The 19,139-nt window shown below is 33.8% G+C and overlaps 1 protein-coding gene across 7 annotated transcripts in view; it reads right to left on the bottom strand.

Annotated features, from left to right (window-relative positions):
* GCP1 (glycoprotease 1) overlaps positions 1–18,878 on the bottom strand; it is a 263,036-nt gene extending 244,158 nt beyond the window's left edge. For 6 of the 7 annotated variants that reach the window (XR_016353980.1, XR_016353979.1, XM_089792139.1 and 3 more), the window contains exons 1-2: positions 18,543–18,878; positions 18,326–18,370 (exon numbers count right to left, since the gene is read on the bottom strand). Coding sequence is in view for 5 of the 7 variants with exons in the window: in XM_089792139.1 (XP_089648265.1) it covers positions 18,326–18,370; positions 18,543–18,740 (243 nt within the window). In the remaining 2 variants the exon portion in view is untranslated. The remainder of the gene's footprint in view (positions 1–18,325; positions 18,371–18,542) is intronic. The other variant, XM_089792138.1, reaches the window with a different exon arrangement.
* Between the last annotated feature and the right edge of the window lie 261 nt (positions 18,879–19,139).

The raw sequence follows: 19,139 nt of genomic DNA, 5'->3' as shown, positions 1-19,139 counted from the left end.
CTGGAGAAATTGCTTCTTTTATTGTCTAACCAGTAAAGGTTGACATACTTCTAATAATTACCCTTTTGCTCATTCCAACAGGCCAATGATGATCCTTTAGTCAAATCAGCACATTCTGATTTATGTGGAACCTTGAAGATTTGTTCTATAACCTAAAGATCAAGGCTACTGATAACCTTGCCATCATTTGATAGTCTTTTTCTTGGGAGTAAACCGTGTACATCCATAAATGAAGTCAGGCTCTATAGCCGCCCTAGGAAACGTAGATACCAGGTGAATGCTACTTCTCTTAATGCGCTTCATTTCATGACTAACCAAAGCTTCAACTCTTTGTAGAAAATCAGCCACGTCCCCATGACCAATCTTTGTGTCCAACACTTTATCCAAAATAGATATGACTGAAGAAGGAGTTGCATGAGTCAATTATTTATCATATTGATATTTCATTTTGCCTTTGGATTTGGATGGCGACGACATGCCTTGTGCTTGCACTACAACACAAAAATTTCAAAACAACAAATACATCATCAAAAGGAATCTCTCCATACAAGTGAATTTCGGATTACTAGTGAAGGTTCGAAAATGGATTGAAGACTTTACAAATCCGACAAAGTGACTTCAAAGAGAAGGCATATATGCATATGCAATGGAACGGAAAGCGAAATAAAATGAACGGAATGTGAAATGAAATGGTATGAAAGTGAGAAAATGGAAGATGAAATAAAATGGAATGGAATGAGAATGCGTGAAGGTGAAATGCATGGGAATGCGTGCAAATGAGAATTGCTGATTTCAAAAGTGACTTAGTGTTTTCAACATATTATTGCATGAAAAATGAGTACATGTAATGGGAGATGGAAGGTGGAATGAGATGTGAATGCGGGTGGAGAATGCACTTCACATGTAAGTGCGAATGAAAGATGAGATGGAAAGCATGGAAAGATATGGAAATATGTATTTGCTCATAGAGGCACAAATGCATATGGAGGAATAGAAATGGAAAATGGAAGTGAGATAATGAGTTTTATAGTCACTTTTGATGAAAAGGAGAAGTCACAAGTGAAAATGACATCCTTTTGACTTTTCAAAATGTGACTTTTAATCAAAATCGGACCTTTTTGATGCAATTAAAAGTAAGACATTTCGTGTAATCGTGTCATGAGAGTGGAGGCGAAAAGTGAGAATGGTGAAAATGGAAGTGAAAAATGGGATTACATGCATGTGTAGATGGTGAATGAGATGGAAAGCATGTAATCACATCTTGTTAAGTGAGAAATGAGGTGTTGTGACATGGAAGCGGAATGTGGAATATGACGATGCTTTCACATGTAATAAAGCAAAAACAAGTTCTTGAGAAAGAACTTGCAATTTCTCCAGAAAGAACTTGCAATTTCTCCAAGTGGAGAAAACCAGCAAGCAAGCACAAAACACAAAACACAAAAGAAATAACGTACCTTTGGAAAATGACTCAAACATGCCAAGATGCAAAGCCCTTCAATACTCAAATTCGAAATTGGGACTTGGGAAAGAACCAAAAACATGAAAATGAATAAAAACTTCATTTTTAAAGGAGAAATGCACTTTCCATGGCAAAGATTTTAACAAATGGCAACCATCAAGTAATTTCTTGCATAAAATCAGCAAGATAAGCATGAATTTAAAGCAAGAAAGAAAGAGTCCACTTACATGTGCAAAAAATGAAGGGAAAAGATGCTCCAATGTTTGAAAAATTCTTCCAAAACACTTAAAAACTTTTTTCCAACTTAACAAATTCAAATGGGAGAGGGCAGCAAACAAAGAAAAGTTGTTAGGAGATGCCAAAATGTGCACTATTCATACTCCATATTCCAACGTTTTTGGGTGTTCATGCTTGTGAGACGTTTTTGGCAAAAAACGTTTTTCCTCATGATGCAAGATCAAAACGTTTTGATCATTAAACATCAAAATATAAACCACAATGCAATGTAACCTCTAAAATATGCCAAATCGATTTTCTTGGGAGGAAAAACATGCATTAAAAATGGATTTATTTGCAAATTTCTTCAAAAACGTGCCCTATCATGAAGCTTTCAAAAACATTTGAGGTTAATGAATCCGTTTTAGAAGCAAGAGAAATCATTGCCAACCAAAAACGCCTCCAATGGAACAAATCTCATGCAAATCCATTGACAAAATCTCAAGTTATGATCAAAATTGGATTTTTGAAGGGCAAGAGCATGTTATTCATCAAAAAGAGACCTTTGGAGGCTTAATGCATTTATTAAAAACATGTTTTTCTCTAAAATCGGACCTTTTTGGGTCACATACACATTTTAAAACATGTATCTCTCCAAAATTGCACTTTTTGGGTGCCATTACATATTTTAAAACATGCTCATAGGTAAAAATGGACCTTTTGGGGGAGAAAGCATATTTTAAAATGCAACTCATCTTTTAGATGTTTAAGCATGAAAACTTCACTTTTGATGCAATAGCATCAAAAAAGTCTACTTATGATGAACTTTTGATGTAATGATATCAAAAATGTCCACCAAAGCAAACTTTAAATACAATGACATGTAAAATGTCCACTTTTGATGGATTTTACATATTATTGTATATAAAATGTCCACTTGTGAAGACTTTTAGTCATTTGATTCACTTAAAATTACAAAAATGTTACAAAAAGGGTCATAAACAATATTTATTTATCATATTATGAAATATGATATATAGACATGATTTTAAAGTAACATTTAAATAAATATTTGATTTTTAAAACCAAAATTAAACTGAAACTATATAGTTATATAGTTACTTTAAGTGAAAAATTAAAAAGTAACTAACATAAAGTGTACTATAGTCACTTTAAGTTAAAATTTTAAAGTTAAAGTAACTTAAAAACATAACAAAAAGTGAATATAAGTTATATTTTCAAAAAGTAAAAGTCAAATTGAAAATATAACATCATATTTTTAATTCGTGCTATTGCACCTAAAATGTCCACTTTTGAGGCACTAAAACACGCATAACTCTTGACTAACAACTCTAATTGACCTCTAGGTTAGATCGAATCGAAGAGAAAAATGAAAAGCATGACATGAGCAAAACCAAAAGACTAAAAACAAACAAATGCAAACTCAAAAGAAAAGAACGAACAAATGAAAGCTTCAAAAATCAAGCAAAGGCTCGACAAAAAGCAAAACGAAAAACACTTGACGAAGGCCTTCAGTAAAACAATTTGATATATGAATTGAAATGGATCGATCGACCAACATTAAGCAATTGAATATCAAATTCAAGCTTAGAGAAATGCGAAACTAGTTTGAAAAAGTTTCGTGTTACCAACATTTTGTGGTGACACAATGCAGGACAACAAAGGGTACTTCTTATCAAAGTTGGCTTGATGAAACTCCGGATCAAGGATGTTGCCATCATCTTCAACTTGGAAATCTGAAGAGATTTACAACATGTTAAAATCAATTATCTGTTGCAGGGTTAATCTGCAATGGTCCATTTTCATAATCTCAAGTTATGTCCTCATATGAACATGAGTATAGGCTCTTTTCATTTGAGAGTTCATCTCTCGGTAGTCAAAATCAAATCTGGCCTTGAACTTCTTCAAGGTGATCAACTACAACTCTGCTTCCATGTTCTTTGCTTTAGGCAATAATGCCAAAACTAGGACTATGAAAAGCATGTTGATCACTCTGCACATCCATGAGCTATCTAGCTAGCTCCATCAAGATGATTCGATCTGTAGCATACCTAGGTAAGTTATACGGCTCACCTTTGAAATATCCAACTCTTAAGTATGTGAAAGTGGAAAACTAAATAAAATATAGCTGTATTAGTTCACCTTCTCCCATGTTACATCAGATACTCTTTTGACAGATAATTGTTTATAAAACAAGCACTGGAAATGCCCAAAGAAGGCATCTTGGACTCTTCTGTAATAGAATTTACTATTTGCAAAAGTGATTTGGTCATAATAATCCCAAATAGAAACATAAAGACAATCTCCCTTGGTTGAAAGACCAAAGAAAGATCCCATGGCTGCAGCAATGTAAACAAGATAAGAATTCATATAAAAGGGCACTAATGTTCCCACATTGCATATCTGTTGGCAAAGTGGAGTACTGATGAGTTCTCCCCAAAAGATGTGTTCTTTATTCTCCATAATTTGAAACATGAACTTATACATCCATGGCTCAAAATCAGTAGAATCTTTAAGGCCAAAAATCCTGCTGGAGAAGGATGATGAGATCCTTATATTCTTGTTTGAAATTAAACCGATAAAGAATCTTTGGCCATCTGGATCAATTGCTTCTTTTATTGTCTAACCAGTAAAGGTCGACATACTTCTGATAATCGCCCTTTTGCCCATTCCAACATGCTAAAGATGATTCTTTGGTCAAATTTGCACATTCTACTTTATGTGGAACCTTGAAGATTTGCTCAATGACCTCAGGATCAAGGCTAATGATAACCTTGTCATCAACGTCTTTGATAGTTTTCGTCTTGAGAGTAAACTGCCGTGCAAATCCGAGAATGAAATCAAGTTCTATAGCCGCCATGGGAAACGTAGACACCAAGTGAATGTTGCTTCTCTTAATATACTTCATTTCATGACTAGCTGGAGCTTCAACCCTTTGTAAAAAATCAGCCACATCCACATGACCAATCTTTGTGTTCATCACGTTATCCAGAATAGATATGATTAACGAAGGAGCTGCATGAGCCAATTCTTTATCATATTGATATTTCATTTCGCCTTTGGATTTTGATAGCGAGGACATGTCTTGTCTTTGAGCTGCAACACAAAAATCCCAAAACACAAATATATCATTAGAAGAAATCTCCATACAAGTGGATTCTGGATTAGTAGTGAAGGTTCAAAAATGGATTGGAGATTTCGCAAATCCGACAAAGTGACTTTAAAGAGAAAACATATGCATATGCAGTGGAGTGCGGAATGAAATGAATGGAATGCGGAATGAAATGGTATGAAAGTGAGAATATGTAAGATGGAGTGAAACGAAATGAGAATGTGTGATGGTGAAATGCATAGGAATGCATGCACATGAAAATTGCTGATTTCAAAAGTGACTTGGTGTTTTCAAGACATTGTCGCATGAAAAATGAATACATATAAATGCAACATGTAATGGGAAATGAAAGGTGAGATGAGATGCGAATGAAGGTGGAGGATGCACTTCACATATAAGTGCGAATGAAGGATAAGATGAAAAGCATGGAAAGATGCAGAAACATGTATTTGCTCATAGAGGTGCAAATGCATATGGAGGGATGGAAATTAAAAATGGAAGTGAGATAATGAGTTTTATAGTCACTTTTGGTGAAAAGGGCAAGTCAAAGTACATGGAAGATGAAACTAACCTCTTTTTGACTTTTCAAAATGTAACTTTTAATCAAATTCGAACCTTTTGGATGCAATTACACGTAAGGCATTTTGTGTAATTGTGCTGTGTGAAATCAAAGTGGAAAATGGTTCCCTACTATTCTAAGGCTGCCCCTCCCTTTTCGACTCATAATTTCGCATAATTGATTCTAGGGCGGCGCCCTCTAGTAAAAGGTGATTGTTTCCTAGCAAAATTTTGGGAATAAGGGTACAGGCAAAGATTATATAAGTAATATGCATAATCTGGCATCATACGATTTTCTAATATGTATGCGAAAAATGGGATGAGTGAAAATGGAAATGAAAAATGAGATTACGTGCATGTGTGGATGGCAAATGAGATGGATAACATGTAATCGCATTTGTTGAGTGAGAGATGAGGTGTTGTGACATGGAAACGAAATGTGGAATGTGATGATGCTTTCGCATGTAATGAAGCAAAAACAAGTTCTTGGGAAAGAACTTGCAATTTCTCCAAGTGGAGAACACCGGCAAGCAAGCACAAAGCACAAAACACAAAAGAAAAAACGTATCTTTGGAAAGTGACTCAAACATACCAAAATGCAATGCACTTCAACACTCAAATTCGAAATTGGAACTTAGGAAAGAACCAAAAACATGAAAATGAACAAAAACTTCATTTTTTAAGGAAAAATGCACTTTCCATGGCAAAGATTTCAACAAGTGGCAACCATCAAGTAATTACATGCATGAAATCAACAAGATAAGCATGAATTTAAAGCAAGAAAGAAAAAGTCCACTTACATGTGCCAAAAATGAAGGGAAAAGATGCTCCAATATTTGAAAAATTCTTCAAAAATGTTTGAAACCTTCAACCTCTCACAAATTCAAATGGGAGAAGGCAGCAAACAAGGAGAAGTTAGTAGAAGATACCAAAACATGCCCTATCACTTCTCTAAATCCCAATGTTCTTGGATTGCATGCATATGGGATGTTTTAATAAAAACATTTTTCTCCAAGGCACATGATCAAAATGTTTTGATCATTAAACATCAAAATATGTACCAAAATGCAATGCAATCACCAAAATATACCAAATCAATTCCTTCTTGGGCAAAAATGTGGGTCAAAAATGGATCTATTTGGAGTTATTTCCAAAAGCGTGCCCTAGATGAGAGCTTCCAAATACGTTTTTCAGCTTGTTGAATCCATTTTAAATGCAAAATAAATCATTGCCAACAAAAAACGCCTTCAATAGGAGAAATCTCATGCAAATACATTGAGAAAATCTCAACTTATGATCAAAACCGGGTTCTTGGAGGGCAAAAACATGCTCTTCTTCAAAAATGGACCTTTTGAGTGTCATGGCATATATTAAAACATGTTTTTTGATCAAAATCACACTTTTTGGGTGTCATTACATGTTTTAAAATATGTTCATAAGCAAAATTGGACCTTTTGGGGGAGGAACCATATTTTAAAATGCATCTCACTTTTTAGATGTAATAGCATGAAAACTTCACTTTTGATGCAATAGCATCAAAAAGGTCCACTTATGATATACTTTTGATGTAATGACATCAAAAAAGTCGATCAAAGTGAACTTTATTTACAGTGACATGTAAAATGTCCACTTTTGATAAATTTTACATGTTATTGCATATAAAATGTCCACATTTGAAGACTTTAAGCCATTTAATTCATTTAATTCATTTAAAACTATAAAAATGTTACAAAATGGGCCATTAACAATATTTATTTATCATATTTAGAAATGTAACATATAAACATCATTTAAAAAGTAACATTTAAATAAACATTTGATTTTTAAAACCAAATATTAAACTAAAACTATATAGTTATAAAGTTACTTTAAGTGAAAAATTAATAAGTAACTCAACTTAAAATTATAACATAAAGTGCACTATAGTCTCTTTAAGTTAAAAATTTAAAGTTAAAGTAACTTAAAAACATAACAAAAAGTGAATATAAGTTATATTTATCAAAAAGTGAAAGTCAAATTGAAAATATAACATCATATTTTTAATTCGTGTTGTTGCACCTAAAAGGTCCACTTTTGAAGCACTAAAATGGGCAAACTCTTGACTGACAACTCCAATTGACCTCTAGGTTAGACCAAATCAAAAAAGAAACCAAAAGGCATGACATGAGCAAAACCAAAGGACTAAAAACAAACAAATGCAAACTCAAAAACAAAGAACCGACGATGAAGGCTTCAAAAATCAAGCAAAGGTTCGACAAAAAGCAAAACGAAAAAGACTTTATAAAGGCCTTCAATAAAAAAATTTGATATATGAATTGAAATGGATTGATCGATCAACATTTAGCAATTAAATATCAAATTTAAGCTTAGAGAAATGCGAAACTAGCTTGAAATAGTTTCGTACTATTGCCAACATTTGTGGTGACAAAATGCAAGACAACAATGTCCAAATGCAATTTTAAATCTCATATAAATATGAAAGGAGACATGTCTCTATAGTGTAACTATCATTTAAATAATTTTATATTAACATGAATAATAATATGTATAACAATATATAATATATATTATATTATATACTATAATATATATATATATATATATGTATTATATACAATAATATATCTATATATACTATAATATATATATATGTATTATATACAATAATATATATATATATATGTATTATATACAATAATATATATATATATATGTGTATTATATACAATAATATATATATATATATATATGTATTATATACAATAATATATATTACGAACATGGATAAGTATATATAGGAAATGTAGATTACCAATAACAAAAATGTATATCAAATCGAATCAATCTAACTAAAGCTACAATTTTAACACTCCCTCTTAGTTAGGGAGAATTGATATAGAACACATTATGCTCTCAAGTATATAAAGAGATATCATCTCACCTTTTATAACACACAATTGAAACAAATTCCATAACTTTAATATAAGCTTAAACACCACCTTAAATGTGGTCTATGATAGTAGCTATGTCATGGTGTCAGACAAGATCTAGCCCAAAGAACCATAGCAAGTTGGTTATCAAGGTGCCCAGCAAAATCCGGCCCAAAGAACGATGATAACAAGTCTACCATTTATAAGATCGCCACCTTACAATGGTTACCTTTTGTTTGTTCGTCATCATGACTTCCAACACTCTAGGACAACAATTTAATGAAGTCTGTCATGATAATAGGTTTACCATTTATAAGATCGTCGTCTTACAATGATTACCTTTCATTTATATATGTCAATGAAAAATTGTAACCTTTCATTACATATCATATGTGTAATAGTAACCACCATGAACCTAGTCAAAGGGTGGCACAAAGGCTTTCACCTTAATTTTCTCTCACAGAGAAGAATGCATTAAAAGGAGTTTCACTTAGAACTTCTCCTCATAGAGAAGATATCATTCACAAAAGATTACACCTCAAAAAATTCTCCCTCTGAACAATGATCCTGAGAAGTCAGGTCTAGTAGTTACTCCCTTAGAGACTCTCTTCCCCAAGGATTCTTGTCAAACTCACTTTGAATCTGATATCTAATTTTCTGGTGATAAGTCATCACTTCCTCATGATATTCATAGGAGTGGACCTATCAAAATCATGCAGTTACACACATATTTCTAGACTCCCTTGAGTATCAATCTTCTAAGCTGGATTGTGTTACCTTAAAAGAAGTGTCATATTCCCTCTTAATGTAGAAGGATCTCATAATCTCAATCATCAAAGATGTTTGCTTCAAGAGCCTCACTTTATCCATCTTAATCATCAAGGTCTTTGGAGATAAATAAACTCTTATAGTACGTATAGGATTATAAATAAATGAATAGATAAATGTAAAATATATGAGTACTTATCTGCTCATGAGGGTCATGGAACATCTCCTTTCTAAAGATGGTTCGAGTGGGAATGAAATTTGGTTATTATTTCCCCCAAAATGTAAAATTATCATTCTTATATCGTTGAGCATTTTTGCATCGCATCAAATATGACAACTTCTTTCTAAGTTTCAACTTCCTCTTTTCATCCACTGAAGGTCCAAACATTCATTAAGCTTAACAGTAGAAGAAAACATGTCCTTCCATTTTCTTAAACTCATCCATGATACGCCAATATCTTGATTGAGTGTAATTGTTCCACATGGATGAATTTACAACTCATATGTCAAGTTTCATTCATCAAGGAGACTCATAGATGGTTCAAATGAATTCTTAAAAACTTCATTGAGGTCTCACAACAACTCAAATCTCCTTTGTTCATGCAAAGGTATTTGTTTGATCTTTTAATTAAACCTATATTACGCACATCTTGCAATCTGTGTATTCCAAATTTATATCATTGGTGAAACCATCACAACGTGGTTTACTACCTCTGAATTAATATGATCAAGATCACCAAAGGTTGACTGAATCATATCCTCTATATGCTCCCTCTCTTTCAAGGTTGCCTCCCTCTGAATTTCAATCCTTCTCTTTTTCCTGCAAGAACATCCTCGGAGGAAAACATCAAGGTATATAGCTCTTAGTAGGATGTATAAAAATACAAATAAGAATGCTAATTTGGCTATTAGAAATCTAACGTTGTCTATTACTAACAATAACATAAATGAATATAGTACTTTTATTATGTTTTCAATAATAGAAGTAAGAACTTAATCTTTCATACTCTCATATTAGATCTCACAATCATTATATCAACTTATTAAATATCATTAAATGTAATTATACATATCTAAATACATGTGTATATATTCAAACTTTCAATAATACACACACACACACACACACACACATATAAACAATAAATCATTACCATTTTGTAAACACAATTGACTTACCTCAATACTTACCTTTTAATGAGATCAATGGAATTGATGCATTTATCACCTTAAGACCGCTTTGGGTTTCACATCAGCCAAGAGGTAGATAATTTAACTTTGTTAAGTGTGAGCCTCTCCTTTAATCCTACCAGTGACTTTGATTTCCATATATTGGCTCAAAGAATATGCATGCAGTAGCCTTCAATTCTACAATCACCATTTCTTCGCCATGTCATGGTGCATTGTTACTAAGGCATTGATAGATTCTTGAGTTAGTCATATGTTCCCATTCTATTCTATAATCTATTTTCTTCCATCTAAATGAGATAGATTTCTTCTTTGTCCTGTTCCAATCCATTCGATGAGTAAGATGTTGATTATGGTTTTCATCAAGATTTTTAAATTTGTAGGTTGAGGATTCTAGTATTACCAAGCTAGATACCAAGACAAGATGTTCCACACAAATAGGAATCTAGCTCGCGTATTTATCCCAATGTCATTGGATCATCATTTTAATGGCATTCACACTTTATCAATGAATCCAACAATTTTCTATTTGATATGCAGTGCTATTGGAACTAATTTTCTTATTAATGTCAAATACACATCCAAACACTGCTCCTATAGTGCATCTAGGTCGGAAAGAAGACATCAAAACCTCAAATCTCAAATATTTTGTCATTGGAACTCACTCAGCCTACATCCAACAAAACATATAGTCTTAAATTGAGCATAGACAATGTTTATCCGTCCCATTTTGTGATATTCTTCTGCAATCCTTTGTCTAATCTTATGTGCTCATATTAATGTAATTGTTTAGCTCAAGTGTATTTACTTGGGTCTCACACCCGACAAGTACGAGTCTATTAGAGCTATCAAATTTCCACAATCCATCATTGTTGTGCATTTGATTTTTGGATTTGATTGTGTGAACAGATTTTTTACATCAACGTTCCCGATCACACTCCATGATCCATCATCTTCTCCTTCTCTTCTCTTGCATGCCTCCTGATGATGGATCACGGAGTGTGATCTGAAACGTTGATGTAAAAAATCTGTTCACACAATCAAATCCAGAAATCAAATGCACAAGTACGAGTCTCCCTTTTTAACTTTAGTAAACTCTATTGCAATTGGTATTCATTTTTCCTTCTTATTTGATAATTTCCCATCTTTTAAAGGTGGCGTGAATAGTATTCGGTTTGCCTTATTTCAAGTATTCACGAGTACACCCTAAAATGAGGCCCTAAAAAATATTAAAAACATAAGGCGTCCAAAGTAGATGGTCCACCCATTTCACTTCCATTCGTATGAGATACTCCGCTCAGAGGTATCCATGTAATACTCATCGATTCATTTTCCATTCAGCCCATGGATCCCTCCATGCCCGCATGGCCCACGAATTTGTCATAGGGGTGCTGCATATTGCTGTGTATTTTGATTTGATCCTGTTCAATGAAGTCCACATGGAGGCAGGGTTTCTAAATGAGATTGTGTGAAATGTTTACCACCCTTGATAATGGCTTGATCCCATGAGAGTCGTCTTTTATTTAATTTTATGTCTTTATTTATTTTCTCATTGATGTGTAGCGTACGATTCTAACAAAGCCTTTGTAATACTGGTGGATATATCATTTGAACCTCTAGTTTCATGTCATTTAAACTAGAACATATTCATCAAAGCCTATATTATAGCTAGTATCATCTTTATCATCGCTCGTATCAGGCAGAAAAAACACCGTGGGTATTGTAGTAATAAAAATGTCATATCAACATGCTCTATAGCTGCCTCTTTGTCAAGAACAACAACCACAATTTGAATGGTACTAGTCCTGCTCTTCTCTATCCTAGACTTCTTATCAATGACAACTACTTTTATTGACTTTTTCTGTAGATACTTCATGTCACAGCCAAAAGCTATAGGGCTTTCATCAATTTCAACATGCTAGAGAATTCCTTAATGATTGAATCATCTAAACGGTCCATCTTACATGAGGCCATAGTAAAGATTTCTTAGTCAATCAGTATCTCAGATGTCTTTCATTTTCTCTTATTCTCCATTTGCAACCTGGCTCTGATACCATATCGAGTAACATGGATTGTTTCTGCAAATGTAGAATCATAGCCATTGTTATTGATGATGTCCAAATGCAAATTTAGATCTCATATAAAATGAGAAGAGACATGTTTCTATGGTGTAATCATCATTTAAATAATTTTATATTAACATGAATAATAATAATACGTATAACAATATATATATAATATAATATATATAATATATACAATAATATATATATATATATATATATATTATATACAATTTTATATATATATATATATATATATATATGTATGTATTGTATACAATAATATATATTTTTAACATGGATAAGTATATATAGGAAATGTTGATTACCAATAACAATAATGTATATCATATCGAATCAATCTAACTGAAGCTACAATTTTAACAACATTGAATGTCTGTTGATCTCAGCTCATGCTCAAACACAAATTCCTCGAACATGTCAATTTTATGTTCAATTATTTCCTCCACAAGCTGGTAAGCCATAGGTGAGATTATATCCTCCTTCCTCCACATAGCCAGCAATTTTGATTTTAATTGCTTACATATGTTATCGTGCTCATCTAGCATTAAAGACATGATTGTTTTTATTCAAGTTTTCACCTTGTCTAGATGATGCTTCCCAACTTCCCTTAAGAGACATTTACACATTTGTAACACCATTTGTTCACAATCGAGATCCAACATCATGATAAAAATCTGGCCTTCGCCATGGGTTCCAAGATCTTACCCATCTATCAAAGGTAGGGCTTGTGACATCATGAAGCCCAAATAAGCTATCCACATTTAGTTGTAGAACTTTCTTCAAAATTCAATCATTATAAGGAGCAGTTGGAGTTGCTATTCTGATGATATCACTGAGACAAGTAGCAACCATTAATCTCACCTGTTCACATGGATGCTCCACTAACCTGTGTTCGACTAAGGCAATCATGTAAGGTTGTAATGCCCAATTTAAGAATCTCCAATCAGACTGCTCCACCTTAGATAGACAGAAGCCCAGCTCTTCCAAATTTAGTAGAATGAGTTCTCGGTTTCTAACTGCCATATTTCCTATTGCATTTTCCTTCAGTATCATGCTTAAAAGTCTCAATGAATTCTTTCAAAAAAAACTTCATGTTTCAGATTATCCATCGGATTCACTTTGGAATTTTTTCCAAACAGTGAGATGCTACTGCAAGATCCCTTACCAGTTCTGTCCAAAAGAAGCTATTTATGCCACAAACACCTGTAAATTGCAAACTGCAACACACAACCTGCTACAGGTGGATAACTCAAATTCATCACTGCCCTTTTCGGAGATCCAAACTCATCTGGATAGAATTCACCAAGAACTGAACTAGAAGAAGGCTTGAAAGTTTAATTTCTGATATCTGTGATTCAACCGTTTTATTGCACTATAAACTGCTTAGCTTAAAGAAGGCTTGTCAATTTAACATCACACATGCTTCACAACTACCAACAGAAAACCATGGCTTGCAACCGAATTAAACCTTACAACTAATGTAACTCCACCTTCATTTGAATTCATTGGCCAAGATAATTTGTCATTGGATTCATTAAAATTCACAATATTTGCTCTATCAAGATGACTGAAAAAATTGAACCTAAGAGAACATTTGATCAATCCCTGCAAGCTATAACCAAAGAATGTAATAAGCTAAACAGTAAGATTGGACAGCTACAGATTTTTATTAAAGAATCTAAACATAATGAGCAACAATTGAAAAGAGTTAATGAGACAGAGGACAGATCTGGCTGAAGCAAGAGAGATTCAAGAAAAGTTCAGATCTAGCATAGCAAAGCTTGATGAACAAATAGCTAATCAAAGGACACATGGTGAAAAGCAATGGTTTGAGATATTAACCAGGTGAATGTTCTATAACTGCAGAAGAAAGGAAAGATCGGACTAAGAAATCTAAGTAAACACCTTCTAAGCAAGCAAGTGGACAGAAATTCAATGGGAGATGTTTCACATGCAATAAACTTGATCATAGAGCTAAATAATGTTGGAACAATTCAAACTCATTACCCTTTTTTGGTTATTGTTTCACATATTGATAGTATGGCCACAAATATAAGGAATGCAAATCCAGATCTCGACTGGAGATGAGACCTAATGTCAATACTAGAAACTCTATATGCTATAAATGTAACAACTTTGGACATATTGCAAGGAATTGCAGATTGAAGACCGCACCTAACAATCAGAGGTATGTAAATCAGAATTTTGTGTTATACAGTTGAAACAATTATGGACACATTGCTAGAAATTGCAGTTATAATAGTAATGGAATGAAAGAAAATGGTTCCATAAAGAACTATGCAAACAATGACAATGAAGGGAAGCAAATTGATGAGAGTAATTTTAGAGATGAAACGAATAACGTTTGGGTGAGAAAGGACCATATTGATACATTTGGACAGATTGCATCCCTTTCTGCTGTGGATCCTTCTTTACCAGACAATGAAGTTATTAGACCTAATGGAGAATTTACATCAGAAAATCAATTGGCACCCTGAATTGAAGTAGTATGCACTATGAAGTTAATATCATCTTGGAATTAATCTGAAGAAGCTATATGCAAAGTTACTGATATTTTCATGATCATATCAAGGATTGCAAGAAAAAAATTGTTTACTTGTTATATCAAATTTATTTGGCAAGAAAGAGTACAGTGGTATTAAACAAATATACCTAATCAGATTACGGAATTAAAAAGGCATCTTTACACTTTATTTGACACCTTTCCTTCTTGAGATCGAGCACAGAACCTAGCAAAGAGAAATTTGAAGCTGCCAACAGAATTTGTGAAGAAACCCTAGCAGAGTCAAAAGGTATATTTATCTTTGTGGAAATCTTGTTTATCCTTTCAGAATAATCATGAATACACCTCAGATTGTTAGTATCCTTGAAAAGCCATGGTATGAACTCGAGTTGCACCCCTTTGAGTCTATGAAAAACAATCCAGAAGGCGCATTCTCTCATGTGCCCCATGGAGTTTTACATGTTGAGGATATGAGATTGGAAGTTCAGATATTTATAAGCAGTATGATTTGTTGTGTGAGAATGGAATTTTGAAGGATGAGTACCAGAAATTAAAAGAAAGTAACTTAATCCAGTACAAAGACTTCGTTGAATTCAAAGAACCAGAATGGATCAAAATCATATTGAGCAGAATACATGATCAATTATGGTTCAGAGAATGACTAGTAAAGATTACTAAAGAGCTAATTAGTGAGGTGACCAGATTCGGTGCTACTGGAGAAGAACCAGCGTTGAAATTGACAAAGAAGAAACTTGTTGAGTAATTGACTAAATCCAGATGGGATAGAAGGGCAATGACCATTAATGATATTATTCAGCCCGATGTGAAGTTAGCATCAATGATTCTTGGCTACAACGTCTATCATAGTAGCTGACTCAATTCAATTTCAGCCACTATCATACTCATTGCTTATCAGATGTTGAAAAAGGACACTCGGTTTGACATATGTGAGATTTTAAGAAGCCAGTTGTTTAAACTTCAATTTAAAACCGAATATAAAAGCAATTAAAAAAAGCAAGATCAAACACATGATCATCATAACACCATGATTTGTTATCAAGGAAAACCCAGTTAAGGGAAAACCCCGGTGGGGATAATACCCACAAATGTCTCACTACTGCAGTAATAATAAGGTGCCCTGTTAAAGGCTTCTCGGTTAAAGACTTAAGTACAAAAGGGGAATGCACTTGCATTCAGGTCTACAATCTAGAGCTCACAAATCATTTATGCAATCCAAATACTTCAAGGCATAAAGCCAATTATACAAACAATATGGGCTTGCAGTCCTAAATCGAACTGACTAATAGCATGTCAAATGCTTGTACAGTTCCAATGAAGCCATTGTTTAAAATACTGTTTCTAAACACTGCATCTGAATCTGCACATAATGTTTGTCATCCTTACTTCGCATTCCCAAAACTTTATCTCCATCGCAACCAAAAACTTGATCTCAAATATTAAGCCTAATAAAACAAGACTAACTAAGATGACCATTAAAAGAAACATTATAATATCCTAATACCCCCACCCCCCGCTTGGTACTTCCTCATCCTAACAATATGCATATAAGCAAGGGTTGAGAGGACATTTGAAGTTGGTGATTTTCCTTGGGCCTACAACTATACAAATAGCTTACATTGAAGAAGGGTGGTGCAAAAAAGTTGAAGCCCCGATTATATGGCCCCTAATAGTGAAGAGAGTTTGAGAGGTTTTATGAACTAGAGTTGTCTAAAGCTAACAAAATTCATAATATATTTCATGTGTCTTGCCTCAAAAGGGCACTTGGGCAGCAAACGATATCTTCTCTAGAGGTTCTAACGTTAGAAGAGGAAGGAAATTTAATTTTGATGTCTGACGCTATCCTAGATGTAAAGATAGAGAAGTGCGGTGATCAAGGAGTGACTTATTCAATGGAGAGATTGGCCTCCTAAAGGTGCTACTTGGGAAGGTGAATGGATTCTACAGCATCCAGGTGCAATCAATTAAGGGCAAGCAATTCTTAGAAGGGTGGGGACTTTATTGCCCCCTTTTTTCCAAGTGACTATTCAACAAAATCCTCTAGCCTATTTTTATTTAATTAAATTGACTATTTTAAAGCTATTTCAATAAAGTAAATCTAATTAAAGCTATTTTAATAAAGATAACTTTATTAGAATTGATGTATTTGACTCTAGGCAAAAATAAATAAATATTATAAAATCATTTTATTAAACAAAGTGCTTCTTATAGAAGCTTCAAAGAGGTAAGCCTTATTCTCCTAGAGAGTATTGATGGACCTTTAAAAGGGGGTAAAGGTAAGTGAATTTCTCATCCTTCAACTTGTTATTTAAAGAGGTTCTTTGAGGGCGTGTATTTTCAGGTTCAGCAAGTTCAAGAACGAAAACCCTTGGGTTCTTGGTAGACTGGAGGAAAACTTATATACACCAATTTTGGTGGATTCAGTTTAGAATTTGCATTGTGCTTTATTGTTTAGTTTGTGAAGCTGTTTGGATCTTCACAATACGATATTTTTGTAGATTGACATTCTGTGAAATTCCGTATGTTGGCAAAGAAATATTTCCGTGTTTGTAGAATTGTAGTTTGATAGGAAACTGGGGAGATTTAGGATAGAGAAATAATTGAATGTAGGCGATTCCATCATCAGGTTGGGCCAAAATGTATCTGACACCAATTTTTATTTGTCGTACCAGTGTACCAGAGTCGAAATTCAAATGATAACGTAGATTCAAACTTATTTGATAACCTGCAATTAATATGTGCATTTATGTCCTTAATCACTTGTAGTGCTTCTCACATCCTTTTTTTGTCACCAAAATGTCCGCTTACCTCTTCTTAGCTGCTCCGATAACGACCATAGCATACGTAAAGAACTACAGGGCATACCACCAGAGTTATGGATTCAAGTGAGAGTTAATTATAGGAGCAAGGCAGTTAAATGCAAACCCTACAGAATGAATCCATATATGAGGAAATAGAAAACGTGTTATATGTGGACTTAATTTTGGAGCACAAAAATGTGAACTGCTGACGTAATAGTATAATTAAGAATTGAATCCGTGAGTTTCATGGCAGAGCATTGTGTAATCAAATTTCAGAATAAAATAAGCCTGCATGCGAGTCAAATGGGATGATGTCAAATGCTAACTCGTCGGGGCTTTCAATATGGAGACCTTAGCTCATATTTGCAGGGGATGTGTTAAGTCACTGTGTCATCTAAGTCGGAATCACTCTCCCCTGCAAGAGAAGATAACGCTAAGAAAAGACAGGAACATCCTCTGCTGTAATCTAACAACGCGAAAGAAAATTTGAATTTTACCTAGCCAAATATGCTTCATGTTTCATTCATGTGAAATTAACATTGAATTGAGAAAAGTTCCGAAGATAGAGTAGCAAAATTGAGCCAACAATTAGAAGAAGTAACAGGGGAAGTCGAATGGCAGAGAGCAAAGGTATTCAGCCTACTTGTGAAGATATAACTTGGCTGAGAATTTCACCATCCCCAGTGACCTGTAAGAAAACAGAAAATAAATATAATTTGTGGTTCCTTAAATTGCAGTTCATAACAGGTATCTTCCTTGAGCTCTGATTTGTTAAATTATCTGGAAAGATTAATCCACGAAAAAGATTGGTTTCCTTCTTGCAAAGTAAAATAAAGGTAGCAATGAAAAAAAAAGTGTACCACAGCAGCCCCTGTATCGTCACAGCTTGTTTCGATTCCCAGAACCACCAGGTCATTCACCTGTGCCCTTATCCTGTACTTCCCATAGGAGTAATGAGTATTTGTATAGCCTGCAGTTCTGTGTTTGCTCTTGCTTTTGAGTGTGAGGCACGTCCTGCTTAACAAAATTGGTGACGCAACCTTAGCGAGCAGGAGCATTCTTCTGCATTAATTGTAATATTATGTGGAAAACAGTTTCTGGCGTCTAGATCTTTCACCAGCGTGTGTTCTTGTATTGCTTCTAAATGGTGCTGTATTTAAGATTCTTATGAGGAATATCACAACGGTACCGGCAATGGCGCCTTCGTGTGCTATGCGTACTTCGATGAGGTGTGGACCGAAAACATTGGTTTTTTAAACTGTGTTGAACATGATATTCATTCGTAGAAAGAGATTCCATTCACTGGTGAAAATAAAAAGGAAAAGGTTGAGTTGTTTGCTTCAAAATTTTGAATAAAATAATTATTACTATTTTTTTAATCAAATTTAAAATTAAAATAAACAATAACATTGTATGATAATAGTAAATGGATAAAATTAATTGTATTAAACTTTTAA

The sequence above is a fragment of the Cupressus sempervirens genome, chromosome 7, assembly GCF_028749045.1.
Source record: "Cupressus sempervirens isolate cs-2001-9-10 chromosome 7, ASM2874904v1, whole genome shotgun sequence".
NCBI classification, from domain to species: domain Eukaryota; kingdom Viridiplantae; phylum Streptophyta; class Pinopsida; order Cupressales; family Cupressaceae; genus Cupressus; species Cupressus sempervirens.
This window is presented reverse-complemented; position numbering and strand designations above follow the sequence as displayed.